The sequence below is a fragment of the Lepus europaeus genome, chromosome 3 (genome assembly GCF_033115175.1).
Source record: "Lepus europaeus isolate LE1 chromosome 3, mLepTim1.pri, whole genome shotgun sequence".
Lineage (NCBI taxonomy): Eukaryota > Metazoa > Chordata > Mammalia > Lagomorpha > Leporidae > Lepus > Lepus europaeus.
In genome coordinates, this window is record NC_084829.1 from 163,775,609 (window position 1) to 163,801,251 (window position 25,643).

Below are 25,643 nucleotides of genomic sequence, written 5' to 3' on the forward strand. Positions count from 1 at the left end.
TCATGAAAAATATATGTTATTTGTCTTTTTGTGACTGCCTATTTCACTAAGTGTAATGGTTTCCAGTTACATCCATTTCATGGTGAATGACAGGAATTCATTGTTTGTTTACAGCTGAGAATATTCCTTAGTGTAAATGTACCACATTTATTTTATCCTGCCATTGGTTGATGGGCATCTGGGTTGATTTCATATCTTAGCTATTGTGAATTGAGCTGCAGCAAACATGGAGGGTACAGATAGTTGTTTTCATATGCTGCTTTCATTTCCTTTGGATAAATTCCCAGGAGTGGGATGACTGGGTCATATGGTAGATGTATTTTCAGCTTTCTGAGTAATCTATACTGTGTTCCACAATGGCTGTATTAGTTTGCTATCCCATCAACAGTAGATTAGGGAATCTTTTCCCCCACATTCTCCCCAGCATTTATTGTTTGTTGATTTCTGTTACAGGAGCCTTTCTCAATAGCATGAGGTAGAACCTCATTGTGGTTTTGATTTGCATTTTTCTGATGGCTAGTGATCCTGAGCATTTTTTCATGTGTCAGTTGGCCATTCAAATTTCCACTTTTGAAAAATGTTCAAGTCCTTTACCCATTTCTTAACTGGATTGCATGTTTTGTTGTTGAGTTTCTTGGGCTCTTTATAGATTTTGGATATTAATCCTTTATCAGTTTACAGTTTGTAGCTGTTTTGTCCCATTCTGTAGGCCACCTCTTCACTTTGCTGAGCATTGCCTTTGTATTGCAGTAGCTTGTTAGCTTGTTGTAATCCAGTTCATTATTTTTGCTTGGACTGCCTTTGTTTCTGGGGTCTTTTCCAAGAAGTCTTTGCCTTTGCCAGTATCTTGCAGTTTTCTTGTTTAGTAATTTGATGGTTTCAGGTTGTAGATTTAGATCCTTGATCCATTTTGAGTTGATTTTTGTCTAAGGTGTAAGGTAAGGTGTCTTGTTTCATACTTTTGCATACAGAGATTAGACTTTCCCAGACCTGTTTGTTGGAGAGACTGTATTTTTTCCAGAAATTGATTTTAGCTCCTTTGTCAAAGATGAGTTGGTTGTAAATGCGTGGATTTATTTCTGAGGATTGTATTCTCTTCCATTGGTACACATGTCTATTTCAGTGCCAGTACCAGTATGTTTTGATCATAATTACCCTGATGTATGTCTTCAAATCCGGTATTCTGATGCCTCCAGCTTTGTTCTTGTGTTTCTGTGTGAATTTTAGCAACATTTTTTCTAGATGTGAGAATAATATCATTGGTACTTTGGGATTGCATTGAATCTGTAAACTGCTTTCAGTAGTATGGACATTTTGATGATATAAGTTCTAATTCACGACATGGAGGGATTTTCCATTCTTTGGTGTCTTCTTTTATTTCTGTGATGTTTTGTAATTTTCATCACAGAGATCTTTGACGTCCTTGCTTAAATTTATTCCAAGATATTTAAATATTTTTGTAGCTATTGTGAATGAAACTGATCTTAGAAGTTCTATCTCAGCTCCCCTGGCATTGTCTGTGTATATAAATGCTATTGATTTTTATCTGCTGATTTTTACATCCTGCCACTTTACCAAAATCTCTTATGAGTTCCAATTAATAGTCTCTTAGTGGAGTCTGGAGTTCCCTGATATATAGAATCATGTCATCTGCAAATAGGGATAATTTGACTTCCTCCTTTACAACTTGTATCTCTTTGATTTCTCGCTTAATGGCTCTTGCTAAAGCTCCCAGGACTGTATTGAGTAGCAATAGTGAGAGTGGTCATACTTTTCTTGTTCTGGACCTTAGTGGAAATGCTTCCAACTTTTTCCCCATTCAGTATGGTGCTAGCTGTGTGTGTATTGTATATTGCCTTGATTGTATTGAAGAATGTGCCAGTTTGCTTAAGGTTTTTAACAAAAATGTGTTTTTTATCTAATGCTTTCTCTGCATCTGTTACGGCTTTTAATTCTTCAGTGTGTTATTGTGATGTTTTACATTTATTGATTTGTGAATGTTGAACCATCCTTGCATACCAGGGATAAATCCCACTTGGTCTGGGTGAATTATCTTTCTGATGTGTTGTTGGAATCAATTAGCTTGTATTTTCTGGAGGATTTATACATCTGTGTTCATCAGGGATATTGGTTTATAGTTCTCTTTTTCTGGTTTTGGAACTAAGGTGATGCTGGCTTCATAGAAGAAATTTGGGTGGATTCTCTTTCAATTGTTTTGTACAGTTTGAGAAGAATTACAATTAGTTCTTTAAAAATCTGTTACAATTCATTAGTGAAGCCATATGGTTTTGGGCTTTTCTTTGTTGCAAGGGTCTTTATTATTGAATAAATCTCCATATTTGTTGTTGGTCTCTTGGTGTCTTCCTCAGTTTTGGTAGATTGTAAGTGTGCAAGAATTTATACATTTTTTTCTTTTTATCCAATTTGATGGCATATAGATATTTGTGGTTATTTCTGGTTGTTCTTTTTATTTCTGTGGTATCTGTTACATTTTCTTTTTCATCTCTGATTTTATTAATTTGGTCTAATCACTTTTTTTTCCCTTTAGTTGGGCCAGTGGTTTATCAATTTTATTTTATTTTTTTTTTCAAAAAAAAAACCAACTTTTTTCATTTTGCTGATCTTCTGAATTTTTTGTTTCAGTTTTGTTTACTTCTCTAATTTTAATTATTTATTTCCTCTTACTAATTTGGGGGACGGGTTATTGTTTTTCTGGGTCCTTGAGATGCATTGATAGCTCATTTGATGCCTTCCCAGTTTGTTGATGTAGGCACCAATTGCTATGAACCTCCCTTAGACTGCTTTTTGTAAACACTGCTTTTGCTGTATTCCGTAAGTTGTATTGTCCGTCATCTTCATTTCTTTTCAGGAATTTTTAATTTTCCTTTTGATTTCTTCTGTGATGCACTGTTCATTCAAAACATGTTGCTCAGTCTTCATGGGATTGCATAATTTCTAGAGATTTTTAGGTTTTTAATTCCTAGCTTCCTTCCATATTGTCAGAAAAGATATATGGTAAGATTTCAGTTTTTTTTTTTTTTTTTTAATTTGCTGAGACTTGCTTTATGGCCTAGCATATGGTCTATCCTAGAGTAAGTTCAAAGCACTGATGAAAAATATATTCTCCAACTGTGGATTGAAAGGTTCTATAGATTTCAGTCAAGTCCATTTGGTCCATAGTGTTGATTAGCTCTGTTCTTTGTTTTTTTTTTTTTTTTTTTTTTTTTTTTTTTTTTTTTTTTTCTGTCTAGATGTGTCCACTGATGAAAGCTGGCGGTTGAAGGTTCCCTATTACTATTATGCTGGAGTCTATATCTCTCTTTATGTCCATTAACATTTATTTTAAATAGCTAGTTGCCCTAGCATTGGGTGTATATACATTTATTATAGTCACATCTTCTTGATGAATTGATCCCTTAATCATTACATAATGCCCTTTGTCTCTTTTAGCAGTTTCTGAGTTAAAGTCTATTTTGTCTGATATTAGGATGGCTACACCTATTCGTTCCCACTCTCCATTAGCATGGGATTTCTTTTTCCATCCTTTTACTTTCAGTCTTTGTGTATCTTTGTTGGTGAGGTATATTTCCTGTAGCTGGGTCTCATTTTTCAATCCATTTAGCCAGTCTGTATCTTTCAACTGGAGAATTAAGGTTTTTTTTTTTTTTTCCCTAAAAATAAATGCAGAAATACAAGAAACAAGATAAGGAAAACAACCTGTCTCTCCCAAAGGAACACAACAACATTTCAATATTAGAAGGTAAAGAAGAGATAGGCCGGCGCCGCGGCTCCTGGCTTCGGATCAGTGCGGTGCGCCGGCCGCAGCGCGCCAGCCATGGCGGCCTTTCTCTCTGTCTCTCTCTCTCACTGTCCACTCTGCCTGTCAAAAACAAACAAAAACAAAAAAAAAATTTTTTTTTTTACATTCAAAGTTGCTGTTGATAAGTAATGACTTGGCCCTGCCATTTTTTTTTTTCATAAATATTCCAGTTTGTTTGTTTGTTTGAATTTCCTTTGTGTTTTTACTGGGAGATTTTCTGTTGTCACATTCTTTCATAGTGATATCTGTCTTTCTGTTTTTCTTGTGTGTAACACAACCTTATGCTTCACTTGTAAGGGTGTGTGAGTTGTGACAGAGTCTTTAAATTTCCATTTGTTATGGAAGGTCCTTATTCCACCTTCATTATACGTGAGAGCTTTGTGGGGTACAGTATTCTGAATTGAGAGTTTCCTTTAAAACTTGAATTATGTCTCGTCTCTTCTAGCCTGTAAGGTTTCTGGTGAGAGATTAGCTGTGAGTCTAATTGGAGATCTTCTTAAGGCCATCTGGTGTTTTTCTTATGCACATTTTATAATTCTTTATATTTCACTCTTGAAAGTTTGACTACAGTATGTCGTGGTGAAGATCTTTTCTGGCCATGTCTACTAGGAGTTTGGTGTGTATTGTGTACTTGGATGTCCCTTTATTTCCCCAAATTAGTGAAGTTTTCTATAATTATTTCACTGAATAGGCCTTCTAATCCACTTTCTCTTTCCATACCTTCAGGAACTCTTTAAGACCTGAATATTGAGTCATTTGATAGTGTCTCACAAATCTTGAACATTGTTTTTAATTTTTCTAATTTTTTTTTTAAAGATTTATTCATTTATTTGAAAGAGTTATATATAGAGAGGAGAGGCAGAGAGAGAAGTCTTCCATCCCATGGCTCACTCCCCAATTGGCCGCAATGGCCGGAGCTGCAGTGATCCAAAGCCAGGAGCAGGGGCTTCTTCTGGGTCTTCCCACATGGGTGCAGGGGCCCAAGGACTTGGGCCATCTTCTACTGCTATTCCAGGCCACAGCAGAGAGCTGGATCAGAAGTGGAGCAGCTGGGTGTCTAACTGGCACCCATTTGGGATGCTGGTGCTTTAGGCCAGGGCTTTAACCAGCTGCACCACAGTAATTTCTTACTTTCTAATTTCTTTCTCTTCAATTGTTCCTGACTATTTCCAAAGATTTGTCTTCTAGCTTGGAGATTTTTTTTTTCTGTCTTACCAAGTCTGTTATTAAAGCTTTCCACTGTATTTTTTTTTTAAGGATTTTATTTATTCATTTGAGAGGTAGAGTTACAGACAGTGAGAGGAAGAGACGAGAGAAAGGTCTTCCACCTACTGGTTCACTCCCCAAATGGCCGTAAAGGCCAGAACTGCACCGATCTGAAGTCAGGAGCCAGGAGCTTCTTCCTGGTCTCCCACACGGGTGCAGCAGCCCAAGCACTTGGGCCATCTTCTGCTTTCCCAGGCTATAGCAAAGAGCTGGATTGGAAGAGGAACAGCCAGAACTAGAACCGGTGCCCATTAGGGATGCTGGCGCCGCAGATGGAGGATTAACCTACTGCACCATGGCGCCAGCCCCTCCACTGTATTTTTTATTTGACATTGAATTCTTTATTTCTGGAACTTCAGTTTGATTTCTGTTCAGAATCTCAATCTCATGGGAGAATTTTAAGATCTGTTTTATTTATTGGACAGTTACAGAGAGGTAGAGAAAGGTCTTCCATCTGCTGGTTTACTCCCCAAATGACTGCAGCGGCTGGAGTTGGGCTGATCTGAAGCCAAAAGCCATGAGCCTCTTCTGGGTCTCCCATGTGGGTGCAGGGACCCAAAGCCATGGGCTGTCTTCTTCTGCTTTCACAGGCCATAGCAGCGAGCTGGATCAAAAGTGGAGCAGCTGGGACTTGATCTGGTGCCCATATGGGTTGCTGGTGCTGTAGGCTGTGGCTATTTAACCCCCTGCGCCACAGCGCCAGCCCCATGTATGAATTTCTTTAACTCGTGAATTTGCTTCTTATTGCTTCTGAGTAATCCTATAATCATTCTTATGAATTCCTTCTCAGGCATTTCATCAATCTCTTCTTTTTATTTATTTATTTATTTTTTAATTTTTGACAGGCAGAGTGGACAGTGAGAGAGAGAGACAGAGAGAAAGGTCTTCCTTTGCCATTGGTTCACCCTCCAGTGGTCACCGCGGCCGGCGCACCGCACTGATCCGAAGCCAGGAGCCAAGTGCTTCTCCTGGTCTCCCATAGGGTGCAGGGCCCAAGCACTTGGGCCATTTTCCTCTGCACCCCCGGGCCATAGCAGAGAGCTGGCCTGGAAGAGGGACAACCGGGACAGAATCTGGAGCCCCAACCGGGACTAGAACCCGGTGTGCTGGCGCCGCAAGGCGGAGAATTAGCCTATTGAGCCGCGGCACCGGCCTATCTCTTCTTCACCTTCTAATATTGAAATGTTGTTGTGTTCCTTTGGGAGAGACAGGTTGTTTTCCTTGTCTTGTTTCTTATATTTCTGCCTTTATTTTTAGGCATTTGTGGAGGTACTTATTGGTTATCTCCACTGATGAGTTTTATCTTTGTGGATTGGTGGATGATCTTCTCCTTCAGTGCATACCCAGTGGCGTGTCCTGAGTGTAGCCAGAGAGCTCTGGTTATGACTCAAGGGTGGAGTGAGAGAATCCAGGGTGACACCCAAGTTGGGCATGGTAGGTCAGCAGAGGAGGGTGTGAACACATTTGTTGATGTAATCACAATTTCACCTCCTCTCTTCCAAGGGGATTGATGCCCTTGGTTAGCCTGCTGTGGGTATAATCCTCACCCACAGTGGCACATGGACTGCACAAAGGATCTGTGCAATCCTCAATGTGAGTACTGAAGCCTCTGCAATGACTCAGCTCCAGGTAGTCAGGGAGCTCTGAGTTTCTGATGAAGACACAGTGATGGCCCAGAGACCCCACTACACCCCACACTCTGTCGCACAGTCACAGGATTCCCGCAGTCACAGTGCACAAAGCTCCCACAATCACTGTCTCTCTGCCCCGTGAACCTGCTGTCTACAGAGAGAGCAGAGTCGTTTCCAGAGCCAGCTGCCTATGTGTGTTCTAGCTTGTCATTTTGTGCCCCTGAGCCTGTGATAGGTTGAGAGGATGGGGATAGCTCACAGTCCTAAGTGTGTACCCAGCCCCCTCTCAACCCTTCCAAACAGACTCAGTGTAAGTGGGAAATGCAGATTTTTTTCCTCTGGTAATATTCCCTCGTTGTATTCATGAGAGCCACTATTGCCTCTAGTTTAGTCAAGGTGGTGACTTCTCCCCACCAGTTGCTGGTGCCCTTGTGGAGGAATGGGGAAAAAAAATGTGGTTTTCCTTTGATGGATTAGGTGGGTACCATTCCCTGCTTACGGCTCTAGGCAGACTCAGTGCATTCCACAAAGTTCTCCCTCATGTAGTATCACTAGTCGCATGGGCTGCCGCAGTCTGCCTTAACCTCGCTCTCAGAATCTGGTGTTTCCTCTAGCCTCTGACTGCAGGAGTTGTGGGTGGTGTCCCTGCTCACTGCTGTAAGTCTGCGCTTTCCATTCTGTTCCTTGGTGTTTTTCTTTCTGTAGAATTTCCACTGCAGACTTCTCTCCAGTTCTCTCCTTTTCTTCTGCTATATTCCCCTGGTCATCATCAGCATGTCTTTTCCCTTTTCAGCCGTGTTCGTCGTGAACATTTTAAATGATTAACAGCAGTGAGAATGCTAAACATGAATTTGTGTTTTATCTTGCTGTATGTTTACATTCTTTGGAAGAGGATAAAATATACTGTGTTAGATATCTGAACTCTAGATTCAGTCAAGGCAATCTAGGATGCTTATCTGACATCTCTTGTATTATGTCGACACTATGATATATCCACTAGAGAACATTGTTTTGAGGAATAAGTGACCTGATACATGTAATGTGACCAGTATAGAAGCTTTTTAGTCCTTCAGTACTAATCATAAAATATCCTCCAGCATACTTAGTACCACCCTTGCAGTCATGACACTTCCATGTTGAAATGCTAAGTGAAGTAATTGTTTCATTTATATGACACCATTGACTTTGTCCTTTGGGATTCTTTCTGAGAGCATTCACTCAGCTTACCACTTGAAAAATTTCAGAACTACATTAGTTCCTGTTTTGCATATAATTTATTATTCAATGATTGCATACCTTTCATTTTTTATGTGCAATTTACAAAAATTTTAGTTATTTATAATTTATCATGTGATGGTTGATATACCTTGTAAAGTAATTATCATACCCAAAGTACACATTCATAACTTTACACAGTTCCATTTCCATTTAAAAATAAATGAAAACACTTGGCTACCATGCTGTACATTAGCTCTCTCAGATTTATTCATCTGGCAAAATTGAAACTCGATCCTTTGATTGGTGTGTCTGTGTTGTCCTCGTCCCCTACAACTACTATTTTACTCTCTGCTTAGCTAATTTAACTTACTTTAAAGATTAGGGGAGTAGAAGTGCAGAGATATTCTATCTTCTGGTTCACCCCCCAGATGGCCACAACACCATGGGTTGGACCAGGCTGAAGCCAGGAGTCAGGAACTCCATCCCGGTCTTCGGTATGAGCAGCATGGACCCAAGTGCTTGAGCCAGCACCTGCTGCTTTCCAGGCTTAGCAGGAAGCTGAATTGGAAGCAGAGTAGCCAGGACTGAAATCTGCATGTCAGTATGGGATGGATGTATCCTAACCAGTGGCTTAACCCACTGTGCCACAACACCCACCTCAAGTTCAGCTTGTTTAGATTCCACATGTAAGCGAGCTTATGTAGTATTTGTGTGTGGCTTCTAAACATAGTGTAATGTCCTGTTCATCCATGTTGTCAGAAAACGGAGGATTTCCTTTTATATTACTAAATAACAGCATCACACCATACCACACAGCATCACTTCTTCTTTATCTTTCATCTTGAGAAGGACATTTCAGTGGTTTCCATAGTTTGACTGTTGCTATACTGCAATGATCATGGTGGTATATAGATGATTTCTTTTGAAGTAGGATTGCTGAATGTTATGGTAGTTCTGTTTTTAATGTTTTGGGGCCCCTCTATTGTTTCCTAATTGTTGAACTGGTTTATAGACCTCCTTCTATAATAAAGAGTTTGCTTTTCTCCATACCTTGCCAACGGTTTATTATTATTTTTTGGTCCTTTTGATCATAGCCATCATAATAGGTGTGAGATGATACCTCATTGTGGTTTTGATTTGTGTTTCCCTAATGCTTTGTGATGTTAAGCACCTTTTCATATGCCTGCTGGACATTTGTATGCATTCTTTGGAATAATGTCTGTGTAGTTCCTCTGCCACTTTTTTTTTCTTTAAATTTGTGTGACTTTACTTTATTTATTTATTTATTTATTTTTGACAGGCAGAGTGGACAGTGAGAGAGAGAGAGACAGAGAGAAAGGTCTTCCTTTTTGCCAATGGTTCACCCTCCAGTGGCCGCTGCAGCCGGCGCACCGCGCTGATCGGAATGCAGGAGCCAGGTACTTCTCCTGGTCTCCCATGGGGTGCAGGGCCCAAGCACTTGGGCCATCCTCCACTGCACTCCCGGGCCAAAGCAGAGAGCTGGCCTGGAAGAGGGGCAACCGGGATAGAATCCGGCGCCCCAACCGGGACTAGAACTCAGTGTGCCGGCACTGCTAGGTGGAGGATTAGCCATGCCACTTTTTTTTTTCCTAAGCATTTCTGCTTTTTAAAATTTTTTTTTTATTTTTTTTAATCTTTTATTTAATGAATATAAATTTCCAAAGTACAGCTTATGGATTACAATGGCTTCCCCCCCCCATAACTTCCCCCCCACCCGCAACCCTCCCCTTTCCCGCTCCCTCTCCCCTTCCATTCACATCGATTCATTTTCAATTCTCTTTATAGACAGAAAATCAGTTTAGTATATATAAAGATTTCAACAGTTTGCCCTCACATAGCAACACAAAGTGAAAAAATACTGTTGGGGTACTAGTTATAGCATTAAATAACAGTGTACAGCACATTAAAGACAGAGATCCTACATATTTTTTAAAATTAATTTTCTATGCAATTTCCAATTTAACACCAGGTTTTTTTTTTCATTTCCAATTATCTTTATATACAGAAGATTGATTCAGTATATACTAAGTAAAGATTTCATCAGTTTGCACCCACACAGAAACACAAAGTGTAAAAATACTGTTTCAGTACTAGCTATATCATTACTTCACATTGGACAACACATTAAGGACAGATCCCACATGGGACATAAGTACACAGTGACTCTTGATGTTGATTTAACAATTTAACACTCTTGTTTATGGCGTCAGTAATCTCCCTAGGCTCTAGTCATGGGTTGCCGAGGCTATGGAAGCCTTTAGGGTTCGCCGACTTCGATCTTATTCCGACAGGGTCATAGTCAAAGTGGAAGTTCTCTCCTCCCTTCAGAGAAAGGTACCTCCTACCTTGAGGGCCCCATTCTTTCCACTGGGATCACACTCGCTGAGATCCTTCATTTAGGTCTTCTTCTTCTTCTTCTTCTTTTTTTTTTTTCCCAGAGTGTCTTGGTTTTCCATGCCTAAAATACTCTCGTAGGCTCCTCAGCCAGATCCAAATGCCTTAAGGGCTGATTCTGAGGCCAGAGTGCTATTTAGGACATCTTTTTTTTTTTTAAGGACATTTTTTTTCCTGACAGGCAGAATTAGACAGAGAGAGAGAGACAGAGAAAGGTCTTCCTTCCATTGGTTCACCCCCCAATGGCCTCTATGGCCTGCGCTGTGCCGATCCGAAGCCAGGAGCCAGGTGCTTCCTCCTGGTCTCCCATCGGGTGCAGGGCCCAAGGACCTGGGCCATCCTCACTGCCTTCCCAGGCTGCAGCAGAGAGCTGGGCTGGAAGAGGAGCAACCAGGACAGAACCGGCGCCCCAACCGGGACTAGAACCTGGGGTGCCGGCACCGCAGGCGAAGGATTAGCCTAGTGAGCCGCGGAGCCGGCCATCTGCCAATTTTAAAATTGCATTTTTTTTCCCCTCAATTGAGTTGTTTTGGGTTGTTTTAATATCCTGATACGTTTTGCATTAAACCCCTTACCAAATGCATAGCTTGCAATTTTCTCCTATGTTATGGGTTCTTTTTTGTTTTGCTGATTATTTCCTTTGCTGTATGGAAGCTTGCTATCTTGATACAGTCCACCTGTTTATTTTGTCTTTATTGCCTCTATTTTTTATGTCAAATCTAAAGAAATTCATTGCCAAGATCAGTCTCTTAAAGAACCAAATCCTGTGTTTTCTTCTAGGAATTTACAAGTTCAGATCATACATTTAAAATAATTCATTTTTACTTAAGTTTTGTGTGTGGTATGAGGATACATTTTCATTTGTTTGTGAATATCTGGGTTTTGCTGTTGTGGGCACACAACACCAATGGTTGAAGAGGCTGTTCTTTCCCTGCTGTGGGCCAGGCTGAAGCTAGGAGCTAAGAACTCCATTCAGGTCTCCCACATGGATGATGAGGGCTCAGGTACTTGCACCATCTTTTGCTGCCTCCACAGGCACATTAGCAGAGAGTTGGATTTGAAGCAGAACAGCCAGGACTCAAACTGGTGCTCTGATACAGTATGCTGTGTGGCACCACAATGCGGACCCTCCCCAGTACTGTAGTGGGGCCATTTCATGGTTTACTAGGGTATATAAAATCATGTCATTTACAGAGACAGTTTAATTGTTTGCTTCCCAATTTGGATTCTGTTTATTTCTTTTTCTTGGCCTGATTGCTCTGACTTGGGCTGCTAGTACTGTGTTAGAACTGCTCAGAATGGGCATTCATCTCTTGTTCTTGGTCTTAAAGGAACACTTTCAGTTTTTGCCATTGAGTGTGATGTTTACAACGGGTTTTTCTGATGTAGGCTTTGTTTTGTTAAGCCATGTGCCTTCTATACTGACTTATTAAGAGTTTTTTAATCTTGAAAGGAAAATTTTGTTGAATGCTTTTTCTGTATCTGTTGAAATGATCTTAGTGTTTTTGTTCTTCCTGCTGTTATGATGTATTTTTTTATTGGTTTGTGTATTTTGATCCACCTTTGTTTACATCCATCCCAGGAAAAATTCCCTCTTGATCATGGTATGTGATCCTTTAATTTGGTTTGCTAGTGATTTGTTGATGGTGTTTTTTTTTTTTAAACTTACGCTCATCAAGGACATTGGCCTGTGGATAATGGGTAGTGGTGCCTTCATAAGGTAAATTTGGAAAGGTTCTGTCCTGCTCAGTCTTTGGGAAGAGTTTAAGAAGGATTGGTGCAGGGCCGGCACTGTGGCGCAGTGGGTTAAAGCCACGGCCTGCAGCACCAGCATCCCATATGGGCACTGGTGCCGGTTCATGTCCCAGCTGCTCTGCTTCCGATCCAGTTCTCTGCTATGGCCTAGGGAAGCAGTAGAAGATGGCCCATGTCGTTGGGCCCCTGTGCCTGCTTGGGAGAACTGGAAGAAGCTCCTGGCTCCTGGCTTCGGATCAGCTCAGTTCTGGCTATTGCGGTCATTTGGGGGAGTGAACCAGTGGGTGGAAGACCTCTCTGTCTCTGGCTCTACCTCTCTCTCTAACTCTGACTTTCAAATAAATAAAATAAATCTTTTTTAAAAAAAAAAAAATATTGGTGTGGGGCCAATGTCGTTGCACAGCAGGTTAATCTGCTGCCTGTAAAGTCAGTATCCCACATTGGGTCACTGTTAGAGTCCTGGCTGCTCTGCTACCAGTTCAGTTCCCTGATGATGTACCTGCGAAGGTCTCTGCCATCCATGTGGGAGACCAGGATGGAGTTTCTGGCTCCTGGCTTTAACTCTGGCCCAGTCATAGCTGTTGGGACCATTTTCGGAGTGAACCAGCAGATGGAAGGTAATTCTCTCTGTCTTTCCCTCTCTGTAGCTCTGCCTTTCAAATAAATAAAATAAATCTTTGTTTGTTTAAAGAGTAGAGGTAGGTGAATGAGGATTGGTGTTAATTCTTCCTTTAAATGTTTGGTGGAATTTACCTGTGAAGCCATCTGGTTCTGGGTGTTTCTTTGTCTGGAGGCTTTAGATTATTGATTTTAGTCTCCTTAGTTAGAAGCCTGTAATGATTTTCTATTCCTTCAGTTTCAGTATGGTTCCAGAAATTCATCCATTTCCTCCAGGTTATCAACATCTTTGGTTCATAATTATTAACAGTAGTTTCTTTGCCATCAATTGGAATATATCCTCTTATTTTTTTATTTTACTTGGGTTCTCTTTTCAAGTAAAGGTTTGTGAATTTTGTGTATCTCTTCAAACACCAATTGCTTTCATTGATCTTTTCTATTATACTTCCTAGTTTTCTAATCTGTTATTTCCTTCCTTCTGTTTAAGCCTATAGTATTTCTTTCTTTTATTCTTTTAAAAGATTTATTATTTTATTTATTTGAAAGAGCTACATAGAGGTAGAGACAGAGAGAGAGGTCTTCTATCTGCTGGTTCACTCCCCAGATGGCTGCAACGGCCGGAGCTGCGCTGATCCAAAGCCAGGAGCTTCTTCTGGGTCTCCCACGTGGATGCTGGAGCCCAAGGACTTGGGCCATCTTCTACTGCTATTCCAGGCAATAGCAGAGAGCTGGATTGGAACAGGAGCAGCTGGGGCTAGAACCTGTGCCCATAAATGGATGCCAACGCTTCAGGCCAGGGCTTTAACCCACTGTGCCATGGCATTGGCCCTCTTATAGTATTTATTATTTTTAGGCAGTCTCCTATCCCACCAAAAAAAAAAAAAAAAAAACTTTAGGAAATTTTCACCATGAGAATGAAAAGTCATTATAGGTTGAATGTAAATTATCTAGAATATTTGGGATCAGAAATGTTTCAGGTTTGGGATTTTTTTTTTTCCTTTATTTTGTTATGTTAGTTGAACATCCTATAATTTGAAAATCTGAAATCTGAAATGCTTCAAAATCTGAAATTTTTTAATGTCATGCCAGCAGTCAACAAATTTCAGAGCATTCCTGATTCCAGCTTGTGTGTGATTTCATTATAGAAATAAATTTTAGTTTCTTCACTGTGCTGTGTAGTATATGTAGCAAGATAAGGGTGCATGACTTCAAGACACATGCAAGTCTTCACAAGTCATGTGGTGAAGTTGGTACATGTGGTGAGTTTGGTACAGAGTACTTTGAGAACCTCACTTTGGAGGAAGGAAGCTGTCTTGGAATCAAAGAACACAAGGATATATTGGGCGATGGGAAGAATTTTGACTTCTTTGGTGGGAGGAAAAAAACATTAAAAGTATCTGCTACTTTTACAAAACCATGTCAATTGCATGTTGCTGGAACATAAGGGTAATAGCAAAAATAAAGGATTGAAAAACAGTTTGAACACTGGTATATAACATTTTCCATCTTATACTCTTTTTTAAAATTTCTTTATTTATTTGAGAGGTAGAGTTAAAGACAGAGAGGAAAAGACAAAGAGAAAGGTCTTCCTTCCGTTGGTTCACTCCCCAACTGGCCGCAACAGCCGGAGCTGCACCAATCTGAAGCCAGGAGCCAGGTGCCCCTTCCCGGTCTCCCAGATGGGTGCAAGGGCCCAAGCACTTGAGCCATCTTCTGCTTTCCCAGGCCACAGCAGAGAGCTGGACTGGAAGAGGAACAACCGGGACTAGAACTCATTGCCCATATGGGATGCCGGTGCTGCAGGCTGAGGATTAACCTGATGTGCCATGGTGCCGGCCCCGCATCTTATACTCTTAAATATGTTTCCCTTCATTTGTAATTTTAATTGGTTGATAATTTTTGTGTCTTTTTTTTTTTTTTAAAGATTTATTAATTTGGGAGGTAGAAGTACAGAGAGGCAGAGGCAGAGAAAGAGAGGTCTTCTAACCGCTGGTTCACGCCCCAAATGACTGCAGCAGCCGGCTGGAGCTGGGCTAGCCAGAAGCCAGGACCCTGGAGCTTCTTCCGGGTCTCCCATCTGGGTGCAGAGCCCCATCCACTTGGCCATCTTTTGCTGCTTTCCCAGACTTATTATCAGGGAGCTGGATCAGAAGTGGAGCATCCAGGACTTGAACCAGTGCCCATATGGTGTGCCTGTACTACAGATGGCTTTACCCACTATGCCACAGTGCTAGTTCCTTTTTTGTATTCTTGATTGTTATTTAGCTTCTAGAAGGAATAATTATCAATTTTATTCATTGGAATTTGTTCTGAATACTTTCAGCCACTTAATTACATCCTACCCAAAGGAGCAGGCTTTTGGGTACCCACATTTGTATTCCACAAATACCACATTTTGGTTGCAAGTTCCCTTTGTTGCAGCTGCCTTCTTTTGCATAACTTTATACAGAGCCTTTTCTGAGGGTACTACTTACTACGCATATTTGACACGAACAGAGTGTTTCTGAAGATCTAATGTGAAAGGTTTTGCCAGATAGTTCCTGTAATAATTATTACACAGCACATATTTCTTGGAGAACTACAGTATTTGAGCACTTATCTAGAATTAATATGAAGGTAGAAAAGGGACAAGGGGTTTGTTTACCCAAAACCCACAATACATTTTCATATACTGATTCTTACTTTTAATAACAGTTGTGTTACTACATAGTCAAAATCCTCTCATCCTACAGAGAGAGGCTCACTAGTGTTGACGTGATTAGAAGTGATTAATTTTTTAATCTGCTTAGTGAATGATTTCATCCACAAATAGACATACTCTTATGTGTTTATAATTCATGCTTGCCATGTTATATATATATGATATAATATAAGGTTTGTAAGCTATCTAACTGAAATCACCTTAGAAGTAATAGATGTAATATTTTGAAAAGATTGTCAGAAAGCAATTAAAAGAATTTCATGTTATAAAGGTTTTTATTTCCCCTCAGAAGATTTTACCCAGAGATTACTTTAATAGTTTTGCCAAGTGTTCAAATTTCCTTATAGAAATATTGTTAGTTATCCATCATCCTATCATAGTGTCTCATAGGAGATTTTATCTTTAAAAAAGTTAGTGGGCAGGCCAGCGCTGTGGCTTAACAGGCTAATCCTCTGCCTTGCGTGCCGGCACACCGGGTTCTAGTCCCGGTTGGGGCGCCGGATTCTATCCCGGTTGCCCCTCTTCCAGGCCAGCTCTCTGCTATGGCCCGGGAAGGCAGTGGAGGATGGCCCAAGTGCTTGGGCCCTGCACCCGCATGGGAGACCAGGAGAAGCACCTGGCTCCTGGCTTCGGATTGGCGTGGTACACTGGCCGCAGCGGCCATTGGAAGGTGAACCAACGGCAAAAAGGAAGACCTTTCTCTCTGTCTCTCTCTCTCACTATCCACTCTGCCTGTCAAAAAAAAAAAAAAAAAAAAAGTTAGTGGGCAGAATTTTTTCATTCTTCACACTTTGTCATTGGGAGAAAGCTATTGTTTCTTTATAAAATGGAATGAGTAGCAATATTAATCATCAGACGTTGTTTCTTCTTTAGGAATTAACTTGCCATTTAGCAAAAATATAATTTTGGACCCCAGAAATGATCCAGATTTAAATAATAGTGTTAATGAAAATCTTTTTGTCCCCTCTTTGTCTTGCTCTGTTCTTTGGCCTCTTATTTATTTATTTATTTATTTATTTTAAAAGCAGAGAGGCAGAAGCAGAGAGAGAGAGAGAGAGAGAGAGAGAGAGAATCTTCCATCCCCTGGTTCACTCCCCAGATGGCCACAATGGCCAAAGCCAGGAGCCAGGCACTTCTTTCTGGTCTCCCACGTGGGTGCAGAGGCCTGAAGACTTGGGGCATCTTCTACTGCTTTCCCAGGCCATAGCAGAGTTGGATTTGAAGTGGAGCAGCCACTAGTGCACAGTGCCGGCTCCCTCTTTTGGCTTTTAAAGTTGCTCTTAGCTCAGGCTGTTTGAAATTATTTTCTTTGAATGTGTTCTGACATTGTTTTAATTGAATGAAGCTGCAGAACTGGCATGATAAATCAACATAGAATAAATTTTAATGCAAGACAAATGATATTAACTTGGAAATTGGTTGCACAAGACAAAGCAGCTGCTATGATTAATTTTTTTTCATTCTCTACTTGCAATGTTTTGAGAAGGGTGACCTTGACAATTCAGTTGTCTTTAGAATCTTGATGGTATGCACTTGGGGTATTACACTCTGTTGGTTCTTGAGGACAATAACAATTGGTTCATTTTTAAAGTTAGGAAAATTTTATCACAGATTTAATGTTTTGGTTTTAGCTTGCTCAAAATGTTTTTATTTAGTAAGTAATAATTGTGACGATTAATTAGCTGTGGTTTAAGTTTTGTAGTTTAGACCAACTGGTTTAACAGGTCAAAACAAATTATGTGCTGATTATTTGATATACTAAATAATATCCAGTCATAAATAATATTTAATGTACTAAGTAATCTCCAATCATAATGCACTTAATCATAGTAGATTTTGCATTTTCTTTTTTGAGTTTGATGGTTGCCTGTACCTTGCACAATCTTTCTATTCCTGTTTTTTTTTTTTTTTTTAAGGTTTAGTTATTTTTTTGAAAGGCAGAGAAGGAGTGCGAGTGAGTGTTCTTTCATCTGCTAGCTCATTCTTCAAATGGCTACAACTGCTGGGGCTGGACCAGGTGGAAGCCAAGAGCCAGGAACTCCATCTGGGTCTCCATCGTGGTTGGCAGGAGCCGAGCACTTGGGCCTTCTTTTGCTGCCTTCCTAGGCACATGAGCAGGGAACTAGAAAGGAAGTGGAGCAGCTGGGACTCAAACTGGTGCGCAGAGTGGACACTGGCATTGCCAGCATCGCTTTAACCTGTGGTGCCACAAAGAACCCCACGACTTTGCATTCTTTTCAAGCATATTTACAAAAGTTGGCCATATGCTTTGCTGCAAAGCCAGCCTAGAACACATATTAAAGGACTAATGTACATAGTATATTTTCTGATGGTAGTTCTGGAAGCTGGAATTTGAAAAATAGCATCACTTCACATTAGACAACATATTAAGGGCAGATCCCACATGAGATGTAAGTACACAGTGACTCCTGTTGCTGACTTAACAATTTGACACTCTTATTTATGCCGTCAGTAATCTCCCTAGGCTCTAGTCATGGGTTGCCGAGGCTATGGAAGCCTTTAAAGTTCGCCGACTTTGATCTTATTCCGATAGGGTCATAGTCAAAGTGGAAGTTCTCTCCTCCCTTCAGAGAAAGGTACCTCCATCTTTGATGGCCCCGTTCTTTCCACTGGGATCTTACTCGCAGAGATCTTTCATTTAGGTCTTCTTTTTTTTCTTTTCCATGGTGTCTTGACTTTCCATGCCTACAATACTCTCATGGGCTATAACTAGTACTGAAACAGTATTTTTACACTTTGTGGTTCTGTGTGGGTGCAAACTGATGAAATCTTTACTTAGTATATACTGAATCAATCTTCTGTATATAAAGATAATTGGAAATGAAAAAAAAAAACCACCTGGTGTTAAATTGGAAATTGCATAGAAAATTAATTTTTAAAAAATATCATGTAGGATCTCTGTCTTTAATGTGCTGTACACTGTTATTTAATGCTATAACTAGTACTCCAACAGTATTTTTTCACTTTGTATTGCTATGTGAGGGCAAACTGTTGAAATCTTTACTTAATGTATACTAAACTGATCTTCTGTATATAAAGAGAATTGAAAATGAATCTTGATGTGAATGGAAGGGGAGAGGGAGCGGGAAAGGGGAGGGTTGCGGGTGGGAGGGAAGTTATGGGGGGGGTGAGCCATTGTAATCCATAAGCTGTACTTTGGAAATTTATATTCATTAAATAAAAGTTTAAAAAAAATAAAGGTAATTAGGCAGTTCTTATATTTGAAATGGAGAAAATACATTTTGGGGCTGTTGCTGTGGTGTAGCAGGTGAAGTTACTGCCTGCGTTGTCCACATCCCATGTGGGTGGCAGATCGAGACCCAGCAGCTTTACTTCTGATCCAGCTCCCTGCTAATGTGCCTGGGAAAGCAGTGGAGGATGGTCCAAATGCTTGGGCTCCTATACCCATGTGGGAGACCTAGAGGAAGCTCCTGGCTTCAGCCTGGCCCAACCCTGGTCATTGTGGCCATTTGGAGAGTGAACCAGTGGATGGAAGATCTCTCTTTCACTCTGCCTTCCAAATAAATAAATGGCCTATGTGTGTCTATAGTTCTGCTTTTGAAGTTGCCTGGCTGTGGACATTGATGGTGACTGGGTCCCGTGCTTTTATTGTCCCGCAGGTTAGCCCAAGATTGTTGACATGGGAATAATAGGTCTCTAAGACAGTTGGACTAGCTAAGACTGACATTAGGCTTTCAAATGATACATCATTCTTTTCATTTTATTGTATTGGCATTCTTCCATTATATTGTGTTGGCCAAAGCAAATCATGGTGGTAACATAGATTCTAGAATTTGTAGAAGGTACAAATTTACATTAGCAAGAAGACAATGAGGTGTGACTGGGATTGCTGCATAGCATGTGATGCCGCTGCCTGGGATGCCTGCATTCCATAGGGGCCACAGTTCATTTTCCCGGCTGCCTACACTTGATCAAGGTCCCTACAAATGGCCTGGGAAAAGTAGCAGAAGATGTTCAAGGCACTTGGGCACCTACCCCACTTAGAAGACTGGGATGAAGTTCCTGGGCTTCTGGCTTCGACCTGGCTTAATTCTGGCTGTTGTAGCCATGTTGGGAGTCAACCAGCATATGGAAGGTTGATGACTCTATCAAATAAATAAATAAATCTTAAAGACAATGAAGAATTGAGAATTGACATATTTGAAGTTAGCCTACCATAGTGAACAAAAACAAAGTGGATTTCTTTGAAAAGACTAGAAGAATGATCCAGAAAAAGAAATGTTGATAAACTATCAGAAAAAAAAGAAATATGATATCCTTACAGTTCAAGTTTAGACTGTAGATACATTTCTGAATAAATACAATTTAACAAAAAACTTGTCACAGAGAAAACTCTAGGCCTAGGTGGCTTTTACCAATTCTATTTCAATGTTTAGATAAGAAATAGCAGCGGTCTTACGCATGCTCATCCAGAGTAGAAAAAGAGGCTAGAATAATCTTGATGCTAAAATCTAAGAGACATATTTTGAGAAAAAATGTAACAGGTCAATTTCATTCTTGAATGTAAATTTTAAAATAATTACCAAATGTTAGGAAAGTGAATGTAGCAATTTGTAAAATAGTGCATCTTGATCAACTTTAGTTTATTTGAGCAATTTAAGATTGGATTGACATTTTATTTATTTTTTTTTAAAGATTTATTTATTTATTTGAAAGTCAGAGTTACACAGAGACAGGAGAGAGCATGAGGTCTTCCATCTGCTGGTTCACTCTCCAGTTGAGCACAATGGTCAGAGCTGCGTCGATCTGAATCCAAGAGCCAGGAGCTTCTTCTGGGTCTCCTGGTGCAAGGGCCCAAGCACTTGAGCCATCTTCCATTGCTTTCCCAGGCCATAGCAGAGAGCTGGATTGGAAGTGGAGCAGCTGGCACCTGATTGGGCACCTGATATGGGATGCTGGCACTTCAGGCCAGGGCTTTAGTCTGCTGTGCCACAGTGCTGGCACCAAAATTTTATTTATTTATTTGAAAGGAAGAGAAAGAGACCTTCTGTCTTCTGGTTCTCTCCCCAAATGCCTGAAACAGCTGAGAATGTGTATCTTCAAAATCTATGGATTACTTCTTGAAATCTGGAACAAGTCAAAAATGATACACATTTATTTGTAGTGAGCTGAAGATGTATTGCCAGTGTTATATAAACATGAGAAGAATTAAAGAAAAATACAAAGTTGGGATAGAATTCTTATTATCTACATGTGATAATGATTATTTTCATAAGGAATTCAGAAGTACCTGCAGAACAGTATGTATATCATTGAAGAATGAACAAGGTTGATAAAAGAAACCCAATTATGTGTTTGTACACAAGGAACAGAAAGTGAAGTTCAGAAGACTTAATAGGAAAAATCCTACAAGTTATACCTTTTTTCTTTTTGAGAAGCAGACACAGAAAGTCAGAGCTCTCCTTATTCATTCCCCATATGCCTACAACAGCTGGGAATCAATGCAGGTTTCCTATGTGCGATGTGGTTGGCAGGGACTCAAATTAGTTGAGCCATCCTAGAGTCTTCCCTGACAGTAAGAGGTAATTAGGAGCCAGAACTGGGACTTGAACTTTGGCACTCTGATGGGTAGCATAGGTACCTTAGCTGTCATCAGCTAGATCAAATGCCTGCCCCTTGAATTATATTTTAATATAAGAATTTAAAAACTATCAGAAAGATGCACATTCTTGAGAGAAATAAAATGACCTAAGTGATACTTTGTGTTCATGTTTCAGACTTTTTTTAAAAAAAATTATTGATATATTTGAAAGGCAGAGTTAGAGACACAGTGCTGACTCACTCCCCAAATGGCTGGGGCTAGATCAGGCTGAAGTCAGCAACCTGGTACTCCATCAGGGTCTCCACTTGGGTGCAGGGCCCCAAGGATTTGGGCCATCTTTCACTGTTTTCCCAGGCTGGATTAGAAGTGGAGCAGCTGGGACTCAAACTGGTGTCCATTTGACATACATGTGAAAAATGTGAACAATTAAGTTTAACAAAGATATTACAGAAGAGTATCTTGTTATTATTAGGGTGGGGAAAGACTTTTTTAAACAAATGCAGAAAACATCAACTGTGAAGAGAAGGTTGATACTTGAAAATTTAGACAAGCAAGCATTGGACTTAGTGGTTGAGAATGCCAGTATCCCACATCACATGATGTGCCTGGTTAGATTCCTGCCTTCCACTTCTTTTTCCAGCTGCCTGCCAGAGCAGAGCCTAGGGGCAACAGGTGATAGCTGAAGTGATTGACTTCTTGCCTCCAAATATGTGGGAGTCCTGAATTGAGTTTGTGTTTCTGGTTCCCAACTCCTGGCTCTAGTCCCCACTGCCTGACAACTGTAACCAATGTTTGAGTAACCCATAGATGGCAGTTCTCTTCAGTAGTCTCTCTGCCTCTCAAATAAATAAAATAATAGTAATAAAATAAAAGTAATAATAATAATAAAAAAATCTTTCCAGTCATCGTAAGACACCATTAAAGGAGACCTGAAACCACAGGATGGGAAAAGGTATGTGGTATACTTGTACTCACAAAGTAAAAATCAGTAAGGAAAGAACACAGTAGAAAACAGGAAACTTGAAATGTACTTCAAAAAAGGACTTCAGAAATGACCAGTCCACCTAAGAAAAAAATACTGGACTTTATTAGTAATCAGAGGGATGGCCAGTTGCCAGCATGGTAAGAAAGTAACATGGGCCATAAGAAGTGTTAGGAAGAAGATGAAAACAAGGTTCTCATCCTCTTTGTTTGGGGATGCAGATGTGTGCCATTTTTATAAAGTAGTTTAATACTGTCCACTAAAGTGGCTTAGTTTTTACTACATTACATTCTTTTTTTTGCCTCAAGGTCAATCCCTTATTCTATTCCTTTATCTTGATTGTACTGGCTTTTCCCTTTTAGAGCTCTTCCTGAAGTCTTTATTTATATTTAAGTTTGAAGCAGTGGAAGGCTTTTTTTTTTTTAAAGATTTATTTATTTATTTATGTGAAAGGAAGAGTTATACACAGAAGAAGAGAGAGCGAGAGAGAGAGAGGTCTTCCATCAGTTGGTTCACTCCCCAGATGGCTGGAATGGCCGGAGCTGCGCCGATCCGAACCCAGGAGCTTCCTCCAGGTTTCCCACATGGGTGCTGGGGCCCAAGCACTTGGGTCATCTTCCACTGCTTTCACAGGCCATAGCAGAGAGTGGGTCGGAAGTGGAGCAGCCGGGACCTGAACCAGTGCTCATATGGGATGCCAGCACTGCAGGCGGTTGCTTTACCCGATATGCCACAGTGGTGGCCCCTGGATGATTGAATTAGAAATGCAAGAAAAGGAAAGTGCCTAGTTGACTGAATAAATAAATAAAAAGCACCCATGGGTTTTTGTTAAACTGATGGTAACCAGTCATTTTTTTGAGTCTTATGCAAATGAAGAAAATTTACTTTTCAGTTTCAAAGTTAGTCTATTCTTCCTTTTGGCTTAAAAGAAAACTTGCGTATATAAATACTAGAAATTTCTGTTGAGGGATGATGATAATTTTTGTACGATAATTTATATCACTGTCCTATTCATGAAAAGAGTTCAGGCTCTTGGTAAAAAATAGTACAGATTAAAGGTAGAAATGGAAAAGAGAAAAGAACATCATGATGCTGACATAAAATTTTGCAAAGAATTGGGTGAAAATCGTGTACTCATTTAGCATAGGGTGGAATCCAAATTTGACCATCATTGTTTTAGTGTGTAACCCAAACTTGTCTGTCAGCAATTCCCTGGAAGTTGATTTGTTAAGTAAATAAAACCCCCAAGTAAACCCCCCCCCCAAGGGATTTCCATAAAAATGGCAATTGCTGTTTAAGAAACAATTGGGTTTTATAGGAAGTATTTGTGTTCTTGAGTGGCATTTAATAATTCATCAAAATCTTTACTGTATTCTGGTTTAGATTACTTGTTGATGGATAGTTCAATATGGTACCTGTCTTAGCTATACTGTTGCTGTTAATTCATAGTCTATATTAATGCATATAAAAGTTTTGTGCTAAAACATGGGTGAAACAATAGTGATACTCTATGCTTGACAAGAAATTCATAAGGGCTGTAGATGTTATTAGAATTTAAAAACCATTTAACTTAAGTAAAAAATACATGCATACCTTAATATAATTTTGGGAGCTGCAAATTCTAGCAAATGAATAATTTGTGGTGACTTTTTTTTTTTCTAGTTTAATTTTGTTGGGAGAATCCTTGGACCTAGAGGACTTACAGCTAAGCAACTTGAAGCAGAAACAGGATGTAAAATAATGGTCCGAGGCAAAGGCTCGATGAGGGATAAAAAGAAGGTAAGTACTTGAAAACAGGCTGAATCTTTTTGTGAATCATACACTTAAACATTTCCATCCTGATACTAAAATATCTAGGTATTTTGTACATGCAATAATACTGTATTCATAAATTTAAACTTTTATTTATTTTATTTTCCCTTGTTAGTCATCATTTTTCACTTAGTGAAGTAAAATATCAGTTCATCGTATTAACTTTTGTATTTATATGTGAGAAACTACCAGTTTGGAAAGTAGTCCTACTATAATGTTGTGTATATATAAAAATATTGTAATTAAAAACTTTAAAAGTTGAAACAAATGATTTGAAGATAAGAAGTTTAGGGGGAAAAGCCTCAGTAATGTTGATTATCTTTTTTTTTTTTTTTTAAGCTTTTATTTAGTTTATTTGAGAGTTAGATTTACAGACAGTGAAAGGGAGAGAAGAGAGAAAGGTCTTCCTTCCGTTGGTTCACTCCCCAAATGGCCGCAAAGGCCGGAGCTGCACTGATCTGAGGCCAGGAGCCAGGTGCTTCTTTGTGGTCTCCCATGTGGGTGCAGGAGCCCAAGGACTTGAGCTATCTTCTACTGCTTTTCCGGGCCATAGCAGAGAGCTGGACTGGAAGAGGGGCAGCCAGGGACTAGAACTGGTGCCCATATGGGATGCCGGCACCGCAGGCGGAGGATTAATCTGCGCCATGGTGCCGGCCCCATGTTGATTATCTTTAAATCTATTCTTGTCAACAGAATTTAAAGATATTTAAATGTGTGTGAGTTCTCTTTGATAATTTTTAGATGTTTTCTTAACATTTTTATTAGCATCTTTAAAAAAGCATATTCTGAATCTGCTGTGTGGTAATCTTTACAAATAATTATGGCTATGAAGTTCTAATTTCCATATTTGAACTTAGGTAGCATTGGCATTAACAGTACTAATTTAGTTGCCTGTGGACAATGATCTCTTGACTACTAAAGGACAATTTTCACCAAAAGATTAACATGTATCCATTAGTTAAACAAGTCAGTTAATAACCTCTCCCTCCTTGAGCTCCTGTTAAAGCTGTCATTTTGGACCTTCACTCACTCACACAGACTAGGATTAGAGCTTGGAACCATAGTTAGACACTTGAATAAAGATCATTTTCTTCTATTTTTGAAAGAAGAATGGAATGATGAGAGTTAGCTCTGCAGCTAGATTGCTTGGGTTTGAGTCTTGTTTCTAACAGTTACCAGCTTTGTGACATTGGACAAATGACTTAATCTTTCTGAGCTTGTATCATATAAAATGGGAATAGTAATGTCATTCAGCCGTGATTGTGGTTGTGAGGATTAAATGAATTGTAAAGCACTTAGTGTGACACATGGTGAGTGATCAGTTAATGATTTTTTTTTATAAGTTTAGTCTTAATACTTAATACTTAATACTTAAGTCAGATATTCTGTTTTATTTTTATATTCATATGATCAATTTTCTTTCTGTTTTAAATACCTCATACTCTGACAGCTTTTTCTGTTTCTTCAGTGGTTAGTACTTCCAAATTCTGTGTTGACGTCTTTGTTCTTTGAGATTTGTTTTATTTATTTGAAATGTGCTGGGGTGAGGGGCAGAGGAAGAGAGGAGAAAGAGAACTCTTCCACCAGCTGGTTCATTCTCCAAATGGCTGCAATGACCCAGGCTACCCTGTTGGTCAGGCTAGAGCCAGGAACCTGGAACTCCATCTGGGTCTCCCACATGGGTGACAGGGGCTGAAGTACTTGGGACCATCTTCCACTGCCTTCCAAGGCCCTTTAGCAGGGAGCTGGATTGGAAATTGAAGAGCTGGGACTAGAACTGGACTCATATGCAGGCTATGGCTTAACCTGCTATGTTACAACATCAAGGCTTTGATTGCTTT

General features: G+C 39.8%; 1 protein-coding gene across 6 annotated transcripts in view; it reads left to right on the forward strand.

The window, feature by feature from the left end:
* The window catches only part of QKI (QKI, KH domain containing RNA binding), a 171,555-nt gene that overhangs the window by 56,866 nt on the left and 89,046 nt on the right, over window positions 1–25,643 (forward strand). For all 6 annotated transcript variants that reach the window (XM_062187021.1, XM_062187017.1, XM_062187018.1 and 3 more), the window contains exon 3: window positions 23,653–23,769. In XM_062187021.1, coding sequence (XP_062043005.1) covers window positions 23,653–23,769 — 117 coding nt within the window. The remainder of the gene's footprint in view (window positions 1–23,652; window positions 23,770–25,643) is intronic.